This window comes from Triticum urartu, chromosome 1 (assembly GCF_003073215.2).
Source record: "Triticum urartu cultivar G1812 chromosome 1, Tu2.1, whole genome shotgun sequence".
Taxonomy (NCBI): Eukaryota; Viridiplantae; Streptophyta; class Magnoliopsida; order Poales; family Poaceae; genus Triticum; species Triticum urartu.
In genome coordinates this window covers 41,684,654-41,696,616 of record NC_053022.1, presented here as the reverse complement: position 1 = coordinate 41,696,616, position 11,963 = coordinate 41,684,654, and the positions used below count along the sequence as shown (strand labels likewise).

General features: G+C 44.6%; 1 protein-coding gene across 1 annotated transcript; it reads left to right on the top strand.

Moving 5' to 3' along the window:
• The first annotated feature begins 2,536 nt into the window (after positions 1–2,536).
• On the top strand, positions 2,537–5,798 carry LOC125550930 (wall-associated receptor kinase 2-like). The gene is made up of 3 exons (XM_048714086.1): positions 2,537–3,433; positions 4,015–4,224; positions 4,786–5,798. Exons 1-3 carry the CDS (start codon positions 2,746–2,748, stop codon positions 5,796–5,798), a joined length of 1,911 nt encoding a protein of 636 aa, XP_048570043.1. The 5' UTR covers positions 2,537–2,745.
• Positions 5,799–11,963: the final 6,165 nt, after the last annotated feature.

Sequence of the window (11,963 nt, the reverse complement as noted above, 5' to 3'; positions counted from 1 at the left end):
GTTTGCTCTTTTTGCATGTATACCACTCCGGCGACACCTTGGAGTACTTGGATTGCGCAACGTCTTCCACTCCGTCCAACTACATGTCCGTCCACGACTACCGTTTCCATGGTGATGAGGATCACGATCCGAGGTCGGATCTTTCCCAAGGGAGGGGAGATGATGCGGAGCATCCTACGTTCATCCCCATGTACACTCCGACTACTCTCCAAACCCCAAGTGGACATATGACGAGACCTCGAACATACGCCATTGGACACAAGGTGAACTCGCTCCTCTCCGAACCATCACTTTCTACATGTGAGATATGGCTACTACCTCCAACGTGTGTTCTATGCATGATCAGGTACTTGGAGGAAATCCATGAAGTCACCACATCCAACGGAACAGCTAGCGAGGACGCCAAGTACAAGGACCAAGAGAAGAAGCTGCGCGAAGCTACAGCCACCGGATGACCGGCCCAGCCCGGACGTCCGGCCCCTGAGGACCCGAGCCGAATCTACGGACGACCGGAGCCACCGGACGTCCGACGACTCCCAACGCCCGGACGACCGCCAGACACCGGACGTCCGACTCTCTCCAGCGCCCGGACGACCGACGCCGACCGGACGTCCGACACCACCTGTTCAGAGCCAAAACGCCGGACGTCCGACATGCACCGGACGACCGGACCCTCATGAGCCACCAGACGTCCAGTACCTGTCGGACGTCCGACGCCTGTGCGCCCACCCGTGTGTTGGGCCGAAGCCACTTACCCTTTCATTCGCCTAGACTATATATACTCCTCCACCTCCTCCTAGTTAGGGTTAGCGTTGGTTTAGCTCATACTTAGAGATAGAGCTACGCTCATCCATATCAGATCTCCTCCGTGTGAGAGACTGCGGCCTCTTCGGAGAAGATCCCATTGGATTCAAGCCCCCTTTCTAAGGGAAGATCCCCCCGTGGATTCAAGACCTCCTCACGGAGAAGAACCGGTTACCTCTTGTATCGTCCCTTGTTGACTTTGGATCTTGTATCTCACCTTTGTGTTCATCGATCTAGCGCATGTGTGATCTATTCTTTTCAGGTGAGTGAATTCTCTCGTGTTTCCTCTTGTGTTTCCCTCGTTTTCCCCTCGTGTTCATCGCGGATCCGCTCCTTTCGTGAAAGATCGGTCTATAGGGTTCCTACCCTACATCACCCCTCGTAGGTGACCAGCCGCCCTCGCCTTATCAAGGATGGTCACAAGGGCATCCAGTGGTAGGTCGAAACAAGAGGTTTTTTACGGTACCATGGTACTCCTTAGGTAGGGGTGGAAGTACGGGTTAAATCCAACCCTTGGTTTAAAAGGGTAGTTTGGGTAATGTTTATTTAATTTTTGATCTAATTCCCTGCCGATTGGCTGGTTGAGAAGTCACCGACGCCTCCCTGATCGAGTTACCGTGCACAGCCATGGCTGTGTCCTTCCCACACGGCCCATTGCATGCATCTACCGCCGCCTGTGCTAACTTTAGTCGCTGACAAGGCCTCTCAGACGCATGCCTTATCTCAGTACTTGCCAGGCCATCAGCCAGTTGCATCGTTGGAGTTCTTCAATCTTGTAGTTGCAATTATTAAATTTTATGCGTCTCTCCTTCATAGTTGGAAGATGCTAACAAATCTTCCTGATGCATCGCTACGTGTGATTCCAGGGCGAGATTTCCGGCTGATCCGCTATGGATGTTGATCTCATCCCGTAATTAGTGGGGAATTAAATACCACCCTCACGTTATACCACGTTAATTACCAATTTACCCTTGAAATCAAGGTACTCCTCAACTTTTGGCTGTGGTACTCCCAGGTTTCCATATTGGAGTACCAAACAAATGTATCCATCAGATTAGAGAAAATGAATGGCTCATATTAACTTGTGGGTACCATAAAAGAGCTCCGAAACAAAGGCAAAAGATTCACCTCATCTATTAGTTAAGGAGTCTAGAGTTGCTTTTACAAAAGCCACGAGAAGGTTACATGGCCGCTACTCTCCCGGTATAATACAGCCCAAATGGTTTGCGCCCACAATGACCTAAAACTTGCCTTCGCTTTGAATGTTTGATTGTAGGATGGACAAGTGGGTAGACTTGTGGCGGAAGATCCTAACATTTCTCTCACATCAAATGGTCCAACAAGTTAGCATGGTAGGGGAGGCTAACTGGCTAACACTTTCTGGTTCGGCCTATTGGTGCTTGACATATTGATCCACCAATCCTTAATAAAGAGCTCATCAATTAATAATGAAGTGTTGATAATTAATGATGAAGTGCCGATGTAGTCGAGGTTGAGCACCTCTTCATCATTTCTCATAGTCCGACCAACAGATTTGATGGTCTGTTTGCGAAGCGGACAAAGGCCGCAGTTTGGCCATCCTTTTTTTCCACCTCTCTGCCGTCCCAATACAATTTTGAATTGCAACCAAGCGAAGAATTAACTAATAACCATCGACGGTTCCTGTATATATAGAGCAGCTAGTGAGCTATGTTGCACAGGAGCTGGTACAATATATCAATGCCGACGGCATTCTTGCTGACCGCCCTGCTCCTGGCGGCAGCGGCAGCCACCAACGAGGCGACAGGGAGCCTCGTCGTGACCCATGGCTGCGCGACGAGCTGCGGCGGCGTGGACATCCCCTACCCTTTCGGCATCGGCGGCGGCTGCTTCCGCAAGGGCTTCGAGATCGAGTGCATCAACAGCAGCCACGCTGTGCTCGCCGGCACGTCCATCCGGGTGATGCGCCTGTCGTCGGACCGGGCCGAGTCGCTGGTGATGCTCCCCATTGGATGGATGTGCTTTAACGCCTCCAGCCCCAGCGAAGCTTCGGATTTCAGCTACGCCGAGACGGAGATGAACAAGGACGGCGTGTACCGCATCTCCAACACGCACAACATGCTCGTCGTCCTCGGCTGTAACACCTTCGCCTACACCGCCAGCGGGAAGACGCAGGGCGGCACCGACGCCTACACCTACTACACCGGGTGCATGTCCTTCTGCAACAACTCGGCCAGCGCGCAGGACGGCCTCTGCGCCGGCGTCGGCTGCTGCCGCCTCGACATCCCGCCGGGCCTCACCGGCAACTACTTCAAGTTCCGCGCCTACAACCACTCCACCATGATGGACTACAGCCCCTGCGACTACGCCTTCCTCGTCGACAGGAACAACTACACCTTCCGCCGCTCCGACCTCCGCATGGACACCAACCGGACCTCGCCCGTGTGGCTCGACTGGGCCATCCGCGGCAACGGTTCCGTCGATATCACCGCCGGCGACGTGTTGTCGTGCACGCAGGCGCCCAAGACGGGTCAGTATGCCTGCGTCAGCGCGTACAGCGACTGCGTGGATTCCACCAATGGGCCTGGCTACAACTGCAAGTGCTCCGAAGGCTACGAGGGCAACGCCTACCTTGCCGACGGATGCACCAGTAAGTAGGAGTACTTTCTGTGAGATTCTATGAAATTCGTTGAATTTCGGTAATCTCAGTAGTCCCTGAAATATTTACCTTTCCACCAAATTATTTCAGTAGTATACAGGAATTTAAATATTTTCCATTTTTTCAAATATTTAATTGAATCCAATAGAGTAGTTCGGCCCTCTGAACGAAATGCAAACCGAAATTGATTTCGGTTGCTTGCTGGATTTTGTCTAAAACTGAAAGAGAAAACCGGTAGTACTGCTCCTACTAGTACGCTGTAGTTGTACACCCTCTGTTTTATACTGTGCTAACATGGTGACATTTTTTACTTAGCATTTAGTAACTTTGACCGTCAATCTTTGATTGAAATATGTACGAACAGATCAAATATGAAACTAGTATTTTTCTTGACAAATTTGATGGTGTAGTTTCCGGCCAATACATATGAAGATCTTTTTTTTTCTTGTTAATCAGTGCTCAAAATAGAAGTCTGACTGCATGTTTTCTAAGACACCGTTGTTATTAGAAATATGGTTTAAGGAGGTCGATCGATGCCCTAATGACTATTTTTGTGAATTTGCGCAACACAGATATAGATGAATGTGCACATCCAGCAAAGTATCCTTGCTACGGTATCTGCAAGGACACTCAAGGATCTTACCAATGCACCTGTCATCCAGGTTATGAGAGCGATGACCCAAGAACTGGACCCTGCGCTCCAAAGTTCCCACTTGTTGCACAGATTTCCATAGCTAACCTCAGGCAAACTACTTTGAATCTTTTGATTTTGCTAATTATCAGTTCCGCAAATATTTAATTTATCTACGTTCACTTAAAATAGACAACACAAATTAAGTAATCTTTATATGCAGCTCTTATTATATGTACTCCCCTTGTCCCAAAATTCTTGTCTTAGTATGTATCTAGACACGTTTTATACATTCCTATCTAGACAAATCTAAGACAAGAATTTTGGGATGGAGGTAATATTTTGTTATAGTTTAGTCCCTCCTAGAGTTATCTAGCTAGCTGAATGAGTGGGTAGATGTGAGGGGAGTGATGAGTATTGTTTGAGATCTACAAGTGACCTGACTTAACAAAGTTCGAGTCAACTGATGAACAAGAGCAGTTTTAAGAGGGACCATGTTAAAATTTGCCGATGAACAAACAATTCCCCACCGAGGGCCACAATCTTATAGTATCATGTAGGCTCTGAGATGCGAGTACATTCAATTCAGTATCTTACTTTTCTTTAAGTTAAATATATACAGTTACTCAAAGCAATGTGTAAACTTTAAAAATGAACTTACTGAATTTGTTAGCAGAACAATAATCAGGATATTTTTCATTAAAATATTTAGGTTTGCTTATTTGTCCATATATAGGTGTAATAGGTGGTACACTTGTCATCGCATTTGTGGCATTCATTATTATTATTCGAAAAGAGAAGCGGAAGACCAGAGAGTTTTATGAGAAAAATGGTGGTCTTACCTTGGAGAAAGCTAAAGTTATAAAGCTTTTCAAAAAGGAGGAGCTCAAGCCAATTTTGAAAAGTAGCAATTTAATTGGAAAAGGTGGCTTTGGTGAAGTTTACAAGGGGGTTGTTGATAACATACTAGTTGCAGTAAAGAAACCAATTAGTGGTAATGTGCTGGAGAACAAGCAATTTGCAAATGAAGTCATCATACAGTCTCAAGTCATCCACAAGAACATTGTTAAGCTTATAGGTTGTTGCCTAGAAGTGGATACCCCCATGCTAGTGTACGAGTTCATTTCCAAAGGAAGCTTGCATGACATTCTTCACGAGTCTGACAAGAGGGAGCCGCTCAACTTGGATGTGTGCCTAAGCATTGTTGTGGAATCGGCACATGGTCTAGCTTATATGCATTCCCAAGCCCATACCAAAATCTTGCACGGTAATGTTAAACCAGCCAATATACTTTTGGATGACAACTTTGTGCCAAAGATCTCAGACTTTGGCATATCGAGGTTGATTGCAATAGATAAGGAACACACTGCAAATGTCATTGGTGACATGACTTATATGGATCCAGTATACCTGCAAACAGGTCGACTGACTGAAAAAAGTGATGTCTACAGTTTTGGGGTTGTCATCTTAGAGGTCATTAGCAGGAAGAAGGCCACTCATTCCGACAATAACAGCTTAGTGACGAGTTTCCTTGAGTGTCATAAAGAAGGGAAGAAAGCAACTGAGTTGTTTGATAAGGAAATTGTCGTAGCAGGAGATTTGGAGCTTCTTGACACTCTGGCAGGTATTGCTGTGGAATGTCTTAACCTGGATGTGGATCAAAGACCATCAATGACAGATGTCGTGACGCGTCTTCTCACATTTAATAGATCCCGTGTGTTGTAACTTGGTCTCTGGGTTGAGTTTTAACACGTATGAATATTAATCATGCATCACACTTCTTTCCATTCCAAAGTCAGAGTGCATCTCCCGGTAAGATAGGTAACTATTGAGGTGTGATTTTTCTGTATTTGCTGTTGTGAGAAGTAGAGGAGGCCATCCTGAGTTTTTGAAATTTTGCAGTATTGTAGCAAGTAATTAACTGTGTGGTTTATGTGACCAAATTTCTGAATAACTAGATGAAACCCCACGTGTTGCTGTCGAAATTGAAGCCAAAAAACTTAAGCGAAAAACAATACAAATTGATAAGTTAATTAAGATAGCTTGTACGTTGAGAAACACAGACCTACATAATGCTATCGCCAACTGATTACTTGAACGTTTGTTTGTTAGTTTGCTCCTTGGATGTTGCCTACCCTGTCTTTTGCTTTTCTGGTTACGTATAATCTTGAGTGACATTCTGGGGTTGTTATCATGAGACGGATATACGTGTCTTCTCCTTTACCCCACCTCTCAATGTTGTATGACTAATCAACAACATGGGAAAAATATATTAGAAACTGCTATGATACTTAGTTAACATGGCATTCAATAATGGTGATAACAATGGAAATTTATACGATGCAATGAAGATAAAGGGCTTTCTTACACTTTTTTTAAAAGAGGGAGAGAACCTCAGCCTCTACAACGAGTGATGTACACAAACATATATTATTAATTATTTTTTCTTACATGAGCAACAATAGTTTTTTTCCCGCAAAAAACAGTCTTTAAATTAGAGGTTCAAAAATAATTGACTAAAAATAACATATTTAGAAACAACATGAGGGAGAAGGGATTATCCTTTGACTAAATTATAAAGATTACACCGGTCCATCTCACTTGCATCTTGATCATAAAAACTTCCGTCCTCTTCATGGCCCGCAACATATCATAGGAGGTGTCGATTCGTTGGTTGGTTGTCATCAAGGCTAATCTGTGATAATAGTATATATTATTCACTGATTTATGACCGGTGAATCGTGCCTCCCACGGATTCATCTCCTCTACAACTTATCTTGACCTCCCGCTCAGAATGGATCGCATATCCCATGGATTGATGCTTTTGCTGCTTGTCGGGAACTACAAGTGACTACTACTATGGATCGCCGCTCGCTCATTCGTTTGTCGCGACCTCACACAAATTGACCCCCTCATGAAGCGATCCTAGTCGCCCACCCAAATCAAACAAAGAGAAGTAGGTTGGTTTGGTCTGGGCATGAGAAGGGGGTCACATCTCGCCACACTAGATTTTAAGCACGAGAGTGGTAGTGGACCGTGATATTCACGGTTCCGGTCCAAAATATAGTTATTTTAGCATGAAATTTAGCGGGACCAAAAATATTTCTATAGAAAATCCAACTAATCCACACAATAGTTGTGCGAGTCGCGACTACGTTAGGTTGAGGTTTTTATTTTCATTTGAACTTTAGACCCGGAATCGGATTCGAAATATTTTAGCGGGAAAATACATCTAAGCGGTGCAACAAGGAGAACAACATTTGTGTGGAGCCCGAACACATAAGACACCGAGTTGACGGCTTCTATAAGTTTGGAGAGCGGCAGAACACTTTGTTATGTAAGTGGTTGCGTAATAGCTATAGCTTCATGTAATTCACGCATCTTCGTCCATGTCCGAATTCAACGTCAACTCTCAATCCGCGCCAATACAAGTATTTCATCTTGTTCTCCATTATTTTATGTGAAATAGACATCATAGTGTAGCAATACAAGTGGCAAATAAATATACTTGCTTTTTTTCAGTAACCACCATGTGCAAGAATATATAAAAAGTGCAAGAAGTGATGAAAGTGAAATGCAGATAAATACACATAAAATCATGGACCAAATTTGGGATGACAGCAGATGGAGAAGGCTACCCACATGTATATATGTGATCGGGGCGTCGCGGTTCTTCGTTCTCATGGACAATCAGGTGGCAACGACAGTGTACAGCGAAGAGAAACATGTCATTCCGCTCGCCGAATTTTGGCATGCAACCAGGAGCAGAATATTTTGACGGGAAATTTTGGCAAGGGAGCGAATATTCCAACAAGAAAGTTGGGTAGCAGGAGAGGGAGGAGTAGTAGGTGCTATGGGCAAGGTGGCGGGTAGAGTGAAGAGATGGCATAAAGAAGTTGTAGGAGAGTTGGAGGGGCGGCTCAAAAAGGCTCGATCTGACCTTGAAAGGCGTATGAAGGATCAAGTCTCTGAACATAAAGTTAGGGAGGAAGCAAGACTGCGGGGAGTGGTGCGCGACTTGGAGGATAAGAAGAACATCAAGGCGAAGCAACGTACCCACATAACCTGGATCAAGGACGGGAATAGGAGTACTCGATATTTTATGGCCTATGCATCAGCGAGGAAGAAGGCTAATAGAGTGAAGGAGTTGAAGAGGGAGGATGGATCCATGGTGAAGGAAGGAGAGGGTTTATCTGACTATGTCTGCTCTCTTTTTTCAGGAACTCTTCACCTCACATAGTGGTTCCAATTTGGCTGACCTTATTGAGAAAGTGGAGCCAAGGGTCACTACCGCCATGCAGGATATGCTTAATGCTGAATTTTCCCGAGAAGAAATCAAGGCCGCTCTTGATCATATCGGGGATCTCAAGGCCTCGGGACCGGACGGGATGCCGTCCATTATCTATAAGAAGCACTGGCACTTTATGGGGGACAAGATTGTAGACGAGGTCCTCGCCGTGTTGAATGGTGGTGAGATTCCATCAAGTTGGAATGATACAGTAGTTGTGCTCATACACCAAAGGTTAAGAACCCAAACAGGATTAAAGACCTACGGCCAATATCATCTCTATAGTTTGCTCTTTATTGATGGGTTGCTCCCTCGATGCCTCTTGTATGTCCTTGAGTTTGATGGAGATATACCTCACCACGCGTCATTTCTTCAGGTTGCCTCTAGTCGGGAGGACGCGAAGGCCCGATTAGGAAGGCTGAACTTATCTAACATGTCACTCTTCCCGGCAAAGATACCTTGAGATGATTTTCAGCCAAATTAACCTCCGAAGCTCTTTCATCTCGGGGAATACAAGTCGTTTAGTTACTCACGACACAAGAAAAAAGAAAAAATAGTCAAGAAAGTGCTCTCATCCAAAGAACATGCAAGGTGGCAGTAGTACTACATACCAGGAGGCTACCTTGGCCTAGGTGCGGGGTTCGCCACCGGATCAGACCCTGCCGGGGGAACGGACTTGGTGCCCAGGTCATCCCTAATAGAGCATCGACATCGATGGCCGACAGGAACGGCGGTTCCCTCGGGGATTTTGGAGCTACGAGCCTATGACTGGGTCGTGCTGCCTGCCGCCCCAGCAATGACGGCCATTAACGAGTACTCCCTCCGTCCGCTAGAAAGTGTGCATCTAGGTATTTCAAGACAAATTAACAAATTTTGCACAAACCCCCTTCCTCCCCTCATTTAAGCTACTAGCAGATGTGGTGCTGCTTCGATTCAAGTGTACAATTAATGCAAACATAAAGCAAAAAAGCAATCCAAACACCAGAAAGTACTTGGCGCCAGAGAGTTTAGCTCCACTTTCACTGTTCTCGCTACTTAAACTAGTAAGATAACAATAGTACTTGGCGCCAGAGAAATTAGAAGAGGCGCCATGTTTAAGAATTGGAACCCAAGTGTCTAACCCAGCCACAAAAAAGCAGCTCACATGAAGCAAACGGTACACCACAAATTCACTATCCATGGCCATGGACTTGAACATGAAGCAAATGGGAAAACAAACTTTTGCCATCTTAAAAAGCAACAGGAAAATTTGCCATGTTGAAAAAGTAAAACTTCAGATTAGGCAAATTTGCATGTTAATTGTGAAAAAGGCACATGAATTTGCCATGGTATAATTAAGAACATACAAAAATACAATGCATTTTAAGTTGCCAAAAAAATGAGTATTATTAAAAAAATGGAAGTGTGATCTGGAAAAATAAAATTGCCATCTTAAACTTTAAAACTGCCATCCTCTAGGTAAAAAAATGTCGTGAATAAATAAAAAATTAGCATTTTCTTACAAAAAAACATAGAAACATAAATTCATAAATGCGATGCTCTGTAGTATGAAGATTGCCCTGCTACTTTATAAAATTGTCATTTCTCCAATTTATAAATTTACTATGATAAGTAAGCATGACATGCCAATAAAAATTAAAATGACATCCTCTTATTAATAAAACTGTCAACAATAATAAAAATTCCATGCTCTGAATAATTTTACCATCCTGATTATTATAATAAAACAGGAATGCTCCTAATAATAAAAACTACATGTTATTAATAAAAAAATGGCATGCTCTTTATCATAAAACTCACATCCTCTTGATAGTACAAATGCCATTTTACTAATTATTAAAATGACACACTCTTAATAAAACAAATGCCATGTGAGAAAGTAAAAAAAAATTCCAAAAAATGTTATGACTGCGTGATAAAATTTCCCAAAAAACTTGCCATGGGGGCATTCCGGAAAGACCTAAAACTTGCAATGCTACCTATGATAAAAATACACATGGCAAGTTTGAAATCTTCCCCTCTAAAAAATAGGGATTTTTATTTTCAAAATATGAAAATGGCATTTTAGAAGAAAAAAATCAAATGAAAAAATAATTTTTGAAAACTAATGTATCTGAGTGCATGTGTTCACAGACCGGCTTCAGCCCAAGTTGTTAGTGTGCATGGCGAGGGTCTGGTGTAGCATTTCAACCCACTCAAAAAAACCCAGTAAAAATGGTGTATCATTTCCGTATACCCGAATAATGACGCGTTCGGAAGGAAACCGGGCACCTGCACGGCTGCACGTAATTACGGAGTAGTAGCATTTTGCTTGGACCCGTAATGTTTTTGTGTGTGAATGACTTGGACCTGTTATGTAGTAATCTCTAACGTTCTGGATCCTGTACTCTGGCTTAATTTTGGTTAATGTTTTTTGATCTTAAAAAAACATTTTGGCGTGTGATAATCAATGTGGTTGACCGTGCACCTACGTGCTATAGGCCACAGTGCACAGGGCAGGGCGGTCCGAGAGAGAGCAGCACATACACATACTCGATCAAACCCACGGTCAGGCGCGTTCACACTAGACGGAAGTGGTGAGGCAGGCTCATTTACATCGGGCAGGCCGGAGTAAGTGCACCCAAGGATAGCGGGGTACTTCGAACTTTATTTCTTCTCCGCTAGCTACAGAGAGGGACGCAGAGTGAGCTCGACCGACCCAAGAGGCAACCCCGCGCGAGACTTTGGCGTTGACCGGCGCGCGCCGTCGTCTCCCCGTCCCCGGCGGCGAGCTCTGCTGGTTGCGATCTGAGGTTTGCTGTGCGTCTCCTTTCCTTCTTCATCCCCATTTTTGTTTCGAGGTACTACTTCGTTGGAGGGCGTTCGAGGTTCGTCTCGTGTCTTCGGGGTTTGGGCTCGGGGTGTTTTAAACACAGCACACAAAGAAGAAGTCTGGATCTGTTTTTATGGCCTCCGTGACTTCACTAGCTAGCTAGTATTTCACCGTGGTGCAGTGTCCTCACGCGCAGTTCAGAATGTCCATTCTTTTTCTTATACATCGCGCGGTGATTGTTGGATCTTGCTTCGTTTGTTCCATTGGTCTGCTTAAGATTGGAGGCTGCTTTAGTTACGTTGTTTTGTATTGTGTAAGCTGCGTGATAAGGTATTTGCGCTATTAATTTCATCATGCCACCATTCATGACCATCCACAGCCTAGATTGCCCTCAGCATTTCATCCTACGTAGCACTATATTTTTTTAGGGAAACGTAGCACTGTATTTTTGTTTTCATTTTTTTGAGAAACTTTATTTTTGTTTTCATATGAACGTAGACTATAGAGAGAAGAATTCGAAAAAAGAAAGACTACATATATATATATATATATAGAGAGAGAGAGAGAGAGAAGAGAGAGGAGAGAACGGTTTACTGGGACTGGGCCGTTCGCAGCCCACCTAAATTCGTACGTGGCCACCCATCGAGCCACCTCCCGGCCCGAGCCTTCCTTTTTTTTCCAGCCGCCGACCCGCTGGAGCAGATCGGGTCGTCTCCGGCGCCGTCGTCCTCCCCGCGCTGCCTCCCCCCGCCACTGGCACCAGCTCGACCTGATCTCCCTCTCGCTATCA